Below are 15205 nucleotides of genomic sequence, written 5' to 3' on the forward strand. Positions count from 1 at the left end.
ATTACAGGGTGTGCCACCACGCCCGGCGACAGCTTCATATTTGACAATCTTGAGCCTATTCTATAGGTTCCATGTTTTCCCCACAAAGAACCCCTTCCCCACCCCAGAACAGGAATGAATACCACAGACCCTCTTTGTGTAAAAGGGTGTGATCAGCCACAATTCTATTTCACAAACATTCTGGGGAGAGCTGAGTGGGGGCTGAACACTGTGCTCTGCCAGATCCCACTTCATAGATCCGCAGTGAGACACTAGATCAATTCACAGCTGGGTTGGTTGGAAGTTCTGGGATACAGGTAAGTGTTGCATATTTGAGGGAATAGTTCCAGGCTTGGGGAAGGAAGGAATGCTTTGTTTTCTGAAGTTATGGGCAGGATGAAGCAATCTATCTTATTATCTAACCCTTCGGTTGTGAGAGGTCAAAGATGAAGAAGGCACAGAGCTGGGCTACAGTTTAACAGCAGTCCCTTTGGTGACTGTGGAGCCTGGAGGACGGGACACAGGCACCAGGGCAGAGAATACGACATCTAACTGCCTCTGTTTCCCCACAGTGTCACCGAGTCCTGACTCTGCTTCCCTTCCCAGCCTTGCAGAGGGGGAAGGGCTATATGTTGCAAGGGGAGGGGGGGGGAGAGAGAGAGAGAGAGAGAGAGAGAGAGAGAGAGAGAGAGAGAGAGAGAGAGAGAGAGAGAGAGAGAGAGAGAGAGAGAGAGAGGCACAGACACAGACACAGACCTAAACCTGGAGCTGCAGCCACTGCAGACCAGAGACCAGAGGATGGAGGCAGGAATGGCTGTAGATGACGACATTCTTAGCTCTGTGGCCTGGGTTTACCAATTTGGGGATAATGGGGAGATAAGGGGAAAAATCAGGCTACACCTGTGTCCACGGCTGACCCCCTGTGGCCACGTGGGCTTTCATTTCACAGGCGATGTGGGGTGAGGACCTGTGGCACCGGGTCGCCCCAGAGCAGAGCCCAAGGGACCCCTCTCCCAGCCCAGCCGGAGCTGGAGCTAGCCTCCCGGGCCTATGACTGAGATCATTCTCTTTGTCTGTTCACTTTCCAGCTCATGCAGAACGCCGTATTCACTTTCCAGAACTTGCTTAGCCCCCATCTCCAAGGAGACGCCTGCAAAACTGCAGCTGCCATCGAGAAGGTCAAGCTCCGTGTCCTAAAGGTAAAACCTTCGTTTGGTCCGTGGAGAGCATAAAACAAGCCTGCAGCCCTTGTTTCTTCTGTTAAGTGGAAGATGCCCTGTTCTCCCTTTCTCTCCGGGCTCAGGCCCTCTGCTTCTTGTCCAAAGCACTTGAGAATCTCCCCCAGCAGCGGTTTCCCCAGCACCGACTTTCATGCTTCTTCTGCCATCTAGTGGCCACTGTAGGGATCACAGGTCCTCAGCACTGTTACCCGGATTTAAAGTGAGGTGGCCCAGCTGACTTTCACAGCCTTTGAACTTGGCAAACATTTATTGGCTGTGCCCCTGCAAGCATTCTGACAAATACACAAAGATAGCCAAGGCATGGGCCCTCTCTTCAAAGATCTTTCAATTTAGTAAAACCCAATAAATCAGCCAACAGTGTGCAGAAAAATCAAAACCTCAAGGCAAAAGAAATGCCCTAAGGAAAAGATGCCTGCCATATAAAATTGTTTTAAATGTGCTTCACGCACAAGTGTGTATTAAATTGTTGCAATAGTAGGATTTGTATGTGTGTGTTCGTATATGTATGTAGAGATGGTATCTCTTTAAAGCTCTTTAAAAATATCTACCCAATTTCATTTGATCTTCATAAGAACTTGTGAGATGATTACAATATATCCCCATTGTACAAGTGAGGAAACTGACCTTTAAAAGCTAAAGTGACTTAACTCCAGCTCAACAGGCTAGTCCGTGGTGATCCAAGAGCTAAAACCATCCTTACATCCACTCCACTAAAAAATTTTGAGTACCTCCTGCTTCCCCTAAACAGTGCCTTCTGAAGGGCAAAGCCCCGCAGAGCCTGTGGGTGGTCCCTGCACCCCAGACCTGATCTTGACGCCTCTCAGACAGTAGGAAACTCTGACAACCAAGACATTGTGATCACAAGCACTGGTGATCAGGACAGCGGACGCTGGTACACTAGCAAGTGAGCTGAACGGAAGATGGTCCCACCGTCGGGTTAGCAGAGAGAGGCGGGAGAAGAAGGCAAGCAGAGAAGCATTCAGATCCTAGGGTCTTAGATTGCACGGGACCATCAAGTGCCTCTAGTTCAAATTCACATCTCGGGGTCCCTGCCAGCAGGGGTCCTCCGAGTGGTTGGGTGCCTCCTGCATCAGAATGCTGTCCACCTCCCAAGACACCATTCCATCTCTGGACACCTTGGGCTGCAAGACCAGACATTCCTCCATTGATTCCCCAATGGCGGATACCATCCCTGGGAAGGGGGATGCTGGAACACTGTGGGTGGGGGGTTGCCTCAGGTGCAATTGGGAGGGGTGAATAAAATAAAAGGGGGATAGGGAATGGAAACACCCAGAAGGATGCTGAGGTTTTTGTTTTTTGTTTTTTTTCCTGAAAAGGAGATGATAAGCCACTATTAAGTTTGGGAACCTATGATTAGAGCAAAGTTCTTGCTGCTGGTAATTCTACTTCTACCCTCTTTTTCCACATGGTAGTCAATCTTCAGTGGTTTGAACACAGCTGTGGTTTCGCATCTGAGTTATTATCTCCAGTGTAGATGCTCTCATCTCTTTAACCTGTCTTCAGTGGGCCTGGCCATTCTGCGCCCGCGCCTGTGGCCGTTCTCCTGTCATCTGTGATCCTCCTGAAGTCACACCTCAAATAAAACCCTGGTCTCCAGGTTTGGATGTTCAGTTCAGAACAGTTCAGAATCACCTTTCTTATCTAGATATTGAATATTTTTGTTATTGCTGTTACTGAGTGTGGAACCCAGGGGCTTTTCTACCTCCGGGCTATACTTCCAGACCTATTTTATACTTTATTTGGAAACAGGATCTCACTAAGTTGCTGAGAGCTTCACTAAGTAGCTGAGGCTGGCTTTGAACCTGTGCATCCTCCTGTCTCAGCCTTCCAAGCACTGGGATTACAAGCGTGCGCCACCACGCCTGGCTAGATATTGAACATTGCTGGCTTAGCAGGTCACCGTGCCCATGGATCTCTGAGCCTGGTCTTCTTTTCTTCTTGTGGAAATGTCAACCCACTGACCCGTGCGTGGGATTAAGTTATAGATGATGGTATAGCTCCTCCTCGCCTACCCAGACAGGGGTGCTGAGGGGCGATCTCACTCACTCCCTAGTTCTAGCCCTTCTCTAGCACAGATGTCACTTCTCTGTTTTGATCTTGCCTCAGTTTCCATATCTGTGCAAGGGGAGGGTGAGCTAAATTAGCATGTCACAGCCTCCGCCTGGAGTGTGCAGGGATTGCATAGAAAGATCTCTGAGACCTTGGAAACAAGCATCTCAGAAGTCGGGGGATGTGAGGGAGATGAAGTGGGTGGCTGAGTGTTTTGTGTAAGGGAAGGACAGAGATTGTGATGTGCCTATTTAACACGTGTTTCTGTATTGACAGCAATATGATTATGACAGCAGCACCATCCGGAAGAAGATCTTTCAGGAGGCTCTGGTTCAAATCACACTTCCCACCATGCAGAAGGCACTGGCATCCACGTGCAAACCAGTAAGGCCAGAGAGGACTCCAGAGAGCCCGCTCTGAAGTTCAAATGAGTTCTTTTGCTTTGCTGTGCTTGAAAACAGTAGACTAGACCAGGGAATGGTTGGCAAACTTTGTGTGTGTGTACGCAGTACTGGGAACTGAACCCAGGGGTGCTCTACCTCTGAGATACACTACAAATCTTGTTCAGTTCTTTATTTTAAGACAGTGTGTTTCAGTAAACATCCCCATGTCTATGACCCAAAAAGCATCACTGCACCACACAGAGGAAGATTTATCTGTTCAGTGTTGGAGATTTGGGGAAGCAGTCCATGTTAGGCCAGGCCTGTGGAGCGCAGGGCATGGCGCAGGGCATGGCGGTGGGAGCAGAGAGAGAAAGGCTCTGCTCTCTCATCACAGAAACAAGAGAGAGAATAAGGGGAGAAGGGACTTTATATAATTCCAAGTCCATACTTCCAGGGACCCCTTCTTTGCAACCTGCCCCACCTCCAAATTGGCTGCGTGGTTTCTCTGTGGGCTGGGGGAACATTCTAAACCCAATTAGTTACACAGGGTCTTACTAATTTTCCCAGGCAGGCCTCAAATTTGCATTCCTCCTACCTCAGACTCCACCACCACCCCCATTTGCTGGGATTACAGCTGTGCAACCCCACAACTGGCATGAACTTTTTCAATATACAAATATATATAATATTTTTTTGGTGGTACTGGGGTTCCTGGAAACCCCTCTACTTCCAGGATACACTCCCAGAGCTTTTTTATATTTTTATTTGGCAACAGGGTTTCTTAAGCCAGCACGGCTGGCTTCGAACCTGCGCAATCCTCCTGTCTCCGCCTCCCAAGCGCGGGGATTACAAGCGTGCACCACCACGCCCGGCGAACTATTTCAATAAATGGTCAAATGGTAAATATTTTAAGCTTCGCGTACCATACTATTTCTGTTGCAACCACTCAGCTCTGCTGTTGTAGTACAAAAGTAGCCAGAGACAAGACACAACCAGATAAGTCTGTGTTCCAATAGACTTTTTTTTTTTTTTTTTTTTTTTTTACAAAAACAAAGAGCTGCCAGGATTTGCCGACCCCTGAACTAGAGGAAATCTCAAAGGGCAAAGATCTAAACTGGAACCAAGCGAAGGGTTGACACAGAACACCTAAGGGGACCAGGTGTTCCCCATTACAGAGTGACTCATTGGTGCAATATGTCTTCTAAAACTTGACCACTACGTCCATAAAGGTCTTAGGTAACATGATCGCAGAAGGATGTTTGCTCTGTTACATCCGGCAACGTTTATTTACTGAAATCAGTGACATCATTTAGAGGTGCCACAAGCATCAGGCATGCAGGGACAGTGTGATTATAAGAGTGGTGTCACCTGGTCTTTAGGGAAAGTCACGGCTGACTAGAATCTGGAGGCTGGTCCAAGGTTGGGGTTCACATCCTGGGGCCCTCCGTGTTTCTGCTCCAGGGCCCTGGGCAGGATATTTCTCTTTCATCTAGATTTTATCTCCTACAAAATGCAGATAATTTTTTTTGTTATTTGAGGGTGTGTGTGTGTGTGTGTGTGTTTACATATGTGTGTATTACTAAGGATGAACCCAGGGGCATTCTGCCTCTGAACTATACCCCCGGCCCTATTTTATTTTTTATTTTGAAATAAGGTCTCACTAAGTTGCAGTAGGCCTCGCTAAGTTACTGAAGCTGTCCTCGAACCTGCTGTCCTCCTATGTCAGCCTCCCAGGTACTGGGATTACAGAAATGCACCACCACATCCAATAGATAATAATGTTTTACAATAACTCTCTTAAGATTGAGAAGACAAGAATGATACAGTTAACATTTACAGAGCTCTTACCTTGTAGTCAGCACTGTGTTAAATATTTTGTATGGATTATCTCAACAAATTTCACAATGGCCTTTTGAGGAATTGCTGTTTGTATCCTCATTGTACAAATAAGGAAATTCAGGAGGTCAGGAAACAAGCCCAGAGTCACAGAGCAGCTCACCACCAGCTTAACGCAGTTCACTCACACCTGTAACACAGTCAGGGCATCCACCACTCTGCTCCTGTTACTACTGCTCCTTCCACATTTCAGAAATGACTCCCAGCCGTGTGGTGGTACACACCTGTAATTCCAGTACCCGAAAGACTGAGACGGGAGGATCACAGGGTCACGGCCAGCCTTGGCAACCTAGGGAAGGCCTCTGCAACTTAGACCCTGTTTCAGAATAAAGAATAAAATAGGACTAGGGGTGTAGCTCAAAAGTAGAATGCCTCTGGGTTCAATCCCTGGTACAACAAATAAATAAATAAATAAACAAACAAACAAATAAATAAGCCATGAGCTTGGATATTTACAAGGCCTGCTTCCTCTTGGAGTAAATGATTAAGAGCTTCTGACTTAAAATTTTAAAAGGGCTGCCTGGCGTGGCGGCGCACGCTTGTAATCCCCGCGCTTGGGAGGCGGACACAGGAGGATCGCGCAGGTTCGAAGTCAGCCTCGCTGGCTTAAGAGACCCCGTTTCCAAACAAAAAATATAAAATAGGTCCAGGAGTGTAGCCCAGACGTAGCAGGGTTCCATCCCCAGTACCACACACACACACACACACACAAAAATTAAAGGGGCTTTTGACAGCTTGGAGAGATTCCAAGCATTTGAACATTAACAGCTCTTGGATTATTTTATTGTGGAAATTTCTTCTTTCACTTTTATATTCTGTGAATGTTATTTTTCCTCTGACAGATATTGGCATTTCTGGGGTATATTTCTTTAGTAGAAAAGGATTAGACTGGGCCGAAGGAGAAAAGAATTGGTCTATCTCATTGTCCCTTGGCTCTGTGCAGCCCAAGAGATCACTGGGCCCACCTTTAGACGTGTGGACCATGGACGTCTGCTTAGGATTTTCTTCTTTTTCAATCCCAAGGGTGGTTTGGAGGTCCCAGAGCCACCTCCTCTCAGGTAAGGCAAGGGGAGGAGAGGAGAGGCCCCCTTCCTGTCTGCACCACTCTTTCTGAGCATTAGCTGAGTGAGTTTTGTCCAATCTAAAGAGATTCTCATGACTTCATTTTTTATTTTTTGCGGTACTAGGGATGGAATCCAGAGGCATTCCAACTCCAAACTACACCCCCAGCCCTATTTTTTATTCTTTATTTTGAAACAGGGTCTCACTAAGTTGCAGGGGGCCTCACTAAGTAGCTGAGGCTGGCCATAAACCTGTGATCCTCCTGTCTCAGCCTCCCAAATGCTGGGATTACAAGCGTGAGTCACCACACCAGGTGTTTAAAAAAAAATATATATATATATATATATATATGTGTGTGTGTGTGTATGTATATGTATATATATATGTATGTATGTATATATGTATATATATATGTATGTGTGTATATGCACACACACACACACACACACACACACACACACACACACACACTGAGGATTGAACCCAGGTGAGTTCAGGTGGGTTCTACTTCTGAGCTACACCGTCAGCCCAATTTTACTTTTTCTTTTATTTTAAAACAGGACCTCACTAAGTCACTGAGGATCCTGCTGAGTTGCTGAGGCTGGCCTCCAATGTGCGATCGTCCAGTCTCAGCCTCCCGAGTACCAGGGTTACTGAAGCATGCTCTGCTACTCCAAGTTTGTGATTTTTTAAAATCAAAAGAGACTTCTTTTAAAAGTTTACCGTAGCAGAGTGTGGTGGCGCACACTTGTAATCCCAGCATTTGGGAGGCTGACACGGGAGGATCGCAGTTTGAGGACAGCCTCAGCTACTTAGTGAGGCCCTTTGCAACTCAGTGAGACCTTGTTTCAAAATAAAAAATAGGGCTGGGGGTGTAGCTCAGAGGTAGAACGTCCCTGGGTCCCATTCCCAGTGCTGAAAAAAAAAAAAAAAACAAGAAAAAAAAAAAACAAGAAAAAAAAAGTTTACAGTAATGAAGGCTACTCTGTGCATTTTGTGAGATTTCAAAAAAAAAATCTGGATATTCAGCAGATAATTTCCCTTTTCGTTTTTTATTAGTTCATATTAATTATGCAGGATAGTGGGTTTCCTTGTGGCATATTCGTACGTGCACAGAACACGTGGCGGTCATTTCCACACACACCCTGATCCGTTCTTTTCTGTCATCATCTTTTTCCTTTACTGCTAGAAAGAGTCTTCATTTAACTAATGAGTCTTTTCCTTGGTTCTTTAAGTAATAACTTCTTTTTGTGTGGTACCTGGGATGGAACCAAGGGGATTTTCTACCTCTGGGCTATACTCCCAGACCTATTTTATACTTTATTTGGAAACAGGGTCTCACTAAGTTGCTGAGAGCCTCACTAAGTAGCTGAGGCTGACTTCGAACCTGTGCGATCCTCCTGTCTCAGCCTCCCAAGTGCGGGGATTACAAGCGTGCGCCACCACGCCCAGAGGAAGTAATAACTTCTGATACGTGGTGCTAAACTCTACCTTAACTATGTATCAGAACTGCCTTTCCTTAAAAGCCCTTTTAAAGCATTACTCCCCAGACCCACCCTTACAATTCCAGTTTCATTGATCCCAGAATATTAAGCATATGACATGGTTCAAGCAATGCAACATAGAAGCCCTGTTTATTAAAAGCTGGGCACATCAAAATAGCATAAATGCCCCCTTCAGTATTCCTTCCACAGAATGATTTAGCTGGTTGAAAAGTTGAAGGCTTTCTATTTAATCAGCAAGCATGTATGAAAAACGTTATCAAAAGTGGTCAAGGCATCTTGCTGGGCCACTGCCTGCTGCCTTCTGTGCTGTCCTGGAGTCCACCGTGCAGGTCCTCTTTCTCTATCTCTATCCCGTAAGCCCACTGGGGGCAGCGAAGCCCATGCCTCTCCAAGCCTTTGGTTTTTCTCTTGGGTGGGTACAAAGGGACCCTGTTATTACCTGCTGGCAATACAGGACAGTCCCCCACCACTGCGAAGTCTTAGCACTGAAGGTTGTCTAAATTGCCTGCCATAAATCCTGTCCATCCCAGCTAAAGGATCAAACCCCACTGCTAAGTCCCTTGTTCTCGAAGAGCCCCACACGGGAGCCCTTCACCAGCACCAGGGGATGCAGGGATTACTGCGATAATCACTGGGATATGATCTGGCCCGTTTTGATCCTTGCCCTATCCTCAGACTGGTAGCAGGAAAGCCATTTGGAAGCCCGTGGAAAGCAGGGAAGGCTAAGGGATTTTGTATCAGGCCTGGGCTGTCTTTAAAAGAATCAGCAAGAGCCGGGATCCTTAGGAGAGAAAGAGGAGCATGTTTCTACAGGGTCCTTGACTAGAGACAGTCCAGCTAGAAAAGAGGCCCCATTGTAATCAAGTTAAGCATGCATCTACCCCAAGATTTAGCAACCTCACAGGTAGGCATACACCCAAGATAAATAGTGTTTAAACACACACACACACACACACACACACACACACACACACACACACACACACAAATGTCCATAGAACGGAGATTATTACAGAGGAGGAAGGGCCTGAGGGAGGGGAGAATAGGAAGGAGAATGGGAGGATCATGATTAAAATATGTTACATGCATGTAGAAATATGTCACAAGGAAACCCATTATTGTGTAATTAATAGACACTAATTAAAATATGCACAGTAGTTATATTTCTAATGGTTAAAAAATAGTGGAAAAATCTCAGTGTCAAAAGAGTAGGGTTAGCTGAGCGTGGTGGCTCATGCTTGTAATCCCAGCATTCGGGAGGCTAAGACTGGAGGATTGTGGTTCGAGGACAGTCTCAGCTACTTAGTGCGGCCCTCTGTAACTCAGTGAGACTGTGTTTCAAAATAAAGAATAAAAAAAAAAAATAGGACTGGGGGTGTAGCTCAGAGGTAGAATGCCCCTGCAAAAAATATATTTTAAGGGATGCTGGGTATGGTGGTCACATTTGAAATCCCATTACATGGGAGGCTGAGCCAGGAGGATTGCAGGTTCGAGACCAGCCTCAGCAACTCAGAAAAATTCTGTTTCTAAATAAATAAATCATAGGAGTAAGGATCAAAACTTTTAGTTTATCCATATAAACTAGTAACTGAATGTTGTTTATCATGAGAAAGAAATGAACCGCCAATAGACACACAAACAGGGGAAAATCTGGAATGCAAACACCACAGAGCGTGTGGTGTGGCTGCCGCACAGTCCAAGAAGCAGCAGAAGCAGATCTGCGGTGATGGGTGTCGGAGCAGTGCTGTCTCCTGAGGGTTGTGGGCCGAGGGGAGCGGGGAGCCTCGGGGGAGCGCTCTCCACCCTGACCTGGGTTAGGGCTACATGGCTATAATTATATACTTAATGTCACTGAGCTGTACTCTTAAAATCTGTTTGCTTTGCTCTGTGCTCTTTGTTTACAAAGGTGTATATAACTTATACTTTTGTAAAGTACTGTTGGCATTAAATAAAAAAGGAAGAAGGAAATACTTTGGTTAGAATAGAAAAAAAAAAAAAAACCTGGGAGGCCCTAGACTAATAACGACCTTCTTATTAGTGGTGGTAAGTCCTTGAGATGATAAAAAAAAAGTCTCTTGTGCCTCCTTCTACCTTTTTTTTTTATTATTATTGAACCCAGGCACATTCTACCTCTGAGCTACAACCCTCCAGTCTATGTTATTTATTTATTTATTTATTTATTTATTTATTTATTTATGTATTTTGTGTATGTGGCTAAACCCCCAGCCCGATTTTCTATTTCTTATTTGGAAGCAGGGTCTCTCTAACTTGCGGAGGGCCTCACTAACTTGTCAAGGCTGGCTTTGAACCTGCGATCCTCCTGTCTCAGCCGCCCAAGTACTGGGATTACAGGCATGCGCCATCTCACCCAGCCTACTTTTTAAATTTTGAAACAGGGTCTGTTAAGTTACTAAGGCTGTCTCCAAACCTATGACCCTCCTGTCTTAGCCTCCAAGTTCTGTCACCTCCTGAGGTTCCTAGGATGGTATGCCCCGTAAAGAGAAGGGAAGGGGACTGCCAATGGCCAAGCACCACCCTACTGTGGGTCATTAGTAGGTAGGTGAAGTTCAGTGGATGGTTAATAATTGTTATGTCCATATACACAAACTCATGAATGTTATGGAGAGTAATAGATATGGCTGATGTGGGTAGTTCATAGATGGCTGAAGTCCTGTGTGGCACTTAGTGCAGTGACTTGGATTGGACACAGGGACTGTTGGACTGCGTAGTTTTCCAAGCATCGTTCTCCCATGGCCAAGGTCACCCTCCTCCCCGCACTCCACGGAGGCACTCGGAGGGAGCTGTCCCTTCCATACCGCCCCGGGGGCCAGCATCTCATGCCTTTCCTCACCGTGTTCTGTCTCTTGCTCTCCAGGAGCTTCAGAAATACGAGCAGTTCATCTTCGCCGATCACACCAATATGATCCACGTTGAAAATGTCTACGAGGAAATTTTGCACCAGATCCTCCTGGACGAAACTCTGAAGGGTAAGGAGGGGTTGCCTGCTGCTGGAGAGAACTCCGCGTAGCAGAGAGCACCCCTGAAATGGGAAGGCCGTAAAGTCGGGGTGGGGGAGGAAACTGGGGAGAAAGTGAGGAGAGGGAAGGATGCCGACCTTGATCCTTGACTGAACATTTGTGATCTGGGCAGGCTCTTTGGGTTTTATTTTCTCAAACTCTGCGGGATGGGAGTGTTAAGCTTTCATTTACGGATGAGAAAACAGACTGAGCAGGATTAATCCTCGGGTTTCCCATGAGGAGCTGCCAGGGCGAACAAAGGGAAGAGGGTGCTGGGTGGGCGCGGGCTCCCAGGCCCTGGCAGAGCAGGGTGTCGGTGACTCCTGCAGCGGCTGGACCACTGATCTCAGCACATTCCTGGGCCCCGCTCGGCTGGGCAGAACAAGACATGGGGCACTGGCACGGTGCCCGGCGAGCCTTGTCAGGACGCCAGCACCCGGTGTGCTGGGGAAGCAGCCTTGCCTAGGGTCAGAGTGTGAATAGAAACACTGCTAAAAACACACTGGAGAGAGCCACCATCAAACTATGGGCCCGAAACACATCCAGTCTCCATGGGGTGTATGAGCGCCACCCAAGTGCCACTGCAGACAGAACCGGCCATGCATGTCACGGTAACCACTCACAGGGATCCCAGGAGATAGAGAAGACAAAGGTGTCAGTTTGGTGTCTGCACAAAGGAGGGACTCAGCAAGCCATGGCTGACTGGCCAGGGACACCTTTGGGTGTCCTCCAGATTCTTTGCTGCCCTTGGTCAGAAGATTATCACAAGATACTGATTTTGTTAGAGCAGGACAGTCTGCGGTTAGCTGCTGAGAACTCATGCCAAAGACACAAGTCTCTTGCTGCCTCTGATATGGGCGTGTTATTATTGTTGGGCACTGCGACCCTGTATGGCCAAAAGCAGAGGACTGTGGTCAGAAATGTCAGCTGCTAGACTGGCATGGTGGCACACACTGATAATCCCAGTACTTGGGAGGCCGAGTGAGACAGGAGGATTGTAGGTTAGAGGCCAGCCTCAGCAACTTAGTGAGGCCCTCTGCAACTTAGTGAGACCCTACTTCAAAAAAATAAAACAGGGCCAGGCGTGGTGGCACACGCTTGTAATTTCCACACTTGGGAGGCTGGCTGAGACAGGAGGATTGAGCAGGCTCGAGGCCAACCTCAGCTACTTAGTGAGGCTCTCAGCAACTTGGTGAGACCCTGTTTTTAATTAAAATATAAAATAGGTCTGGGAGTATAGCCTGGAGGTCGAGAACCCCTGGGTTCCACCCCTAGTACCACTAAAATAAATATAAATAAATAATAAAATAAAATAGGAGCTGGTATAGTGGCGCAGACTAGTAACCCCAGTACTTAGGAGGCTGATTCAGAAGGATCACAGGTTTGCAGCCAGCCTCAGCTACTTAGTGAGGCCCTCTGCAACTTAGTGAGACTCTGTTTCAAAATCAAGAATAAAAAATAGGGCTGAGGGTATAGCTCTGAGGTAGAATACCCCTAGGTTCAAGCCCCAGTACCATCAAAAAAAATAAAATAAAATAGGGCTGGGAGTATAGCCTGGAGGTAGAATGTTCTTGGGTTCAATCCTTAGTACCACCACTATGTAATAATAATAATAATAATAATAATAATAATAATAATGCCAACTGCTATTGTTTTTTTTTGTCACCCTTCTTGCTCTTCCCAAGACCTCCAAGAATGAGCTTGATGTATATAGATCTTCAGTTCATACACTGCAGGCCCGTGAAGCTCTCTCAGCTGATTGCTCAGTACTGAGTACCTATTACTCAGTCAGGACTGTGCTTTGCAAAAAGCAGAGAAGTGAAGTGTAAGGGCAGCCTCTGGCCCAGAGGAGTTCCCATCTGAGTATACAAACTGAGCCACACATATCAGCAGCTAATGAAAGGTCACACGAGACTCTTGAAGACTGTGAGCTCCTGAGAAGCAAAGGCCATAGTTATTCACCCAGTAGATTCTCCACGCCTGTCCTTTCTCCATGCCCAGCAAATGTTTGCAGTCTGAGTAAATGGATAGATGCATGCTACGAAAGTCTCACAGAGTCTGGAAAGATTTTGCAGTCTTTGGCCATCAGAGAAGGGTCCTCTGGAGAGGGTACATTGGGTCTTGAAACTGAGGACTCAGCTATCTAGAGAGGCTGACAGAGGAATTTGGTTTTTGGATTTTTAAAATCAGAAAATCCAGGTTTGCCAGGCAGAAAGCTAATATTTTGTTTTGTTTTCTGATATCTCAGTGATAAAGGAGGCTGCTATCTTGAAGAAACACAACTTATTTGAAGACAACATGACCTTACCCAGTGAAAGCGTGTCCAGCTTAACGGATCTGAAGACCCCTGTGGGGTCCAACCAGGCCAGCCCTGCCAGGAGAGTGTCTGCCATCCTGCCCGGAGTTCCAGATAGCGAGACCCCCAGTAATGAAGTGTTCCAGGAGCCAGAGGAGGAGAAGCAGCCCGAGGCCCCTGCTTCACCAGCCAGAAGAGAAAGCCTTTCTGTCCCTGGGCCCAGCCCTCCTGTAGGCTGGGATGAGCCAGTAATTATTTCAAGCTCGGAAGATGCAGCTGTGCATCCTGTGGTCACAGAGGACATGGCAGGAGCCCCGGGTGCGCATTCCTCAGATCTGAAGTTTGGAGAGGAGCCTGCAGAGGAAGAACCCAGCCACAAGAAGGCAGAATCTGCTTCTGCCTCGGGATCCTTGAAGGAGCTCACAGAGCTGCTGACCATGACGGTTGTGGTGCCATCGGCCCTGGGGATGCAAAAAGACACAGATGAGACACCTGTTCCCCAAGAAAATGAAAAAGAAGACGAGACACCCCAGATCTGCACAGAGGCCAATCAGGATGCCGGACCCCAGGAGGACAGCTGTAAAGAAAGCCGAGTCTGTGAGAGGGAGGTCTGTCTTCGCTCTCTGGAGGCCTCTGGGATAGATTTGGAAGCCCATGTAGAGGCCAGCAGCCTTCTGCCAGGGGGTGGAGGAGTCCCCGAGGCCCCCAGCTATCTGCACCCCACTGAGCCCACTGAGAGGGAGCTGGCAGCAAGGGCTTCCACACTGGACGCCCCGGGAGGAGGAGAGAGCCAGGCCACGCCACAAGAGGATGGCGCTTTAAGTTCTGCCCCAGTCTACCCCAGGGACAGCCATGTTTCTGAGGAGGAAGAAGGGATCGGAGGGAAGAGGCCGGCCCTGGCCACAGTTCAGGCTGCCCGCGTGCATGAGTGTCTGTGGGTGGTCGAGGATGCTCCAGAGCCCGATGGCCTAGTTTCACTTGGAGACGACGTGAAGGACAGGGGAGCATGTCCGGAGAGCCCCCCAGAGCAGCCCACAGAGGAGTGAGACCAGCCGTGGGGCAGTAGTCTGCCTTTGAGTAGTCAGTTAAAGGGCTATAGTTAGGGATAGGTGTAAGAGTTGCTAACAGAAAATTATGAAATATTTCCTTAATTGAATAATAAAGCCAGGGTGAATGCACGCAGGGCATGAGGGAGTACTGAGGCTGACCTTTGTGGAAAGGAACTACCCCACGGTGAACCGTCGCTTTAGCATTTTAGTAGGAGTTAGGCACGAAGCATGAGCAAGGGAGGCAGCAGCAGGGCCCAAGGGCAGGAGCCATGTTGCAGCAAGGACTGAAAAGGGACGGAGCACTGTTCTCTGTTTCTCTGCACATTTCAGCGGTACAATTTTCTACTGCGCTTTCAACCTTTTTAAGCTTTCGTCAGAATACAAATATATACGGTAACACCAGGCTCCAGTCTATTCTATCCTCTTTACTGTCTCTTAAAGACTCAGCATTTGCCCACCGTCAGGCTGCAAGAAAGGGAAGGTCATCAACATCCTTCACCTCCAATACCAGCCACCCGCAGTGCGCAGCCCCACAGAGCCAGCGGTGCCAGTAGGTCTCAGGAGAAGCTGAAGGGAACCTGAGGGAGGAAGAATGTGGTCTAGGGGACAGTCTGAGCCTTCTACTAATCCTGCTATCAATTTCTTGATTAATCTTGTTGATTCCTCTGAATCACCTTTTAAGGAAATCCAGGCAAGGCAAGGGAATT

At 47.4% G+C, this 15205-nt stretch overlaps 1 protein-coding gene across 1 annotated transcript in view; it reads left to right on the forward strand.

Moving 5' to 3' along the window:
* Window positions 1-14495, forward strand: part of NIBAN1 (niban apoptosis regulator 1) — a gene marked incomplete at both ends in the record, with an annotated part of 141502 nt that extends 127007 nt beyond the window's left edge. Inside the window, 4 exons of the mRNA XM_080698752.1 lie at window positions 1068-1178; window positions 3567-3674; window positions 11012-11123; window positions 13402-14495. Of these exons, the coding sequence (XP_080554878.1) occupies window positions 1068-1178; window positions 3567-3674; window positions 11012-11123; window positions 13402-14495 (1425 nt within the window). The remainder of the gene's footprint in view (window positions 1-1067; window positions 1179-3566; window positions 3675-11011; window positions 11124-13401) is intronic.
* Window positions 14496-15205: the final 710 nt, after the last annotated feature.

This window comes from Muscardinus avellanarius, assembly GCF_963383645.1.
Source record: "Muscardinus avellanarius genome assembly, chromosome: 7".
Taxonomy (NCBI): Eukaryota; Metazoa; Chordata; class Mammalia; order Rodentia; family Gliridae; genus Muscardinus; species Muscardinus avellanarius.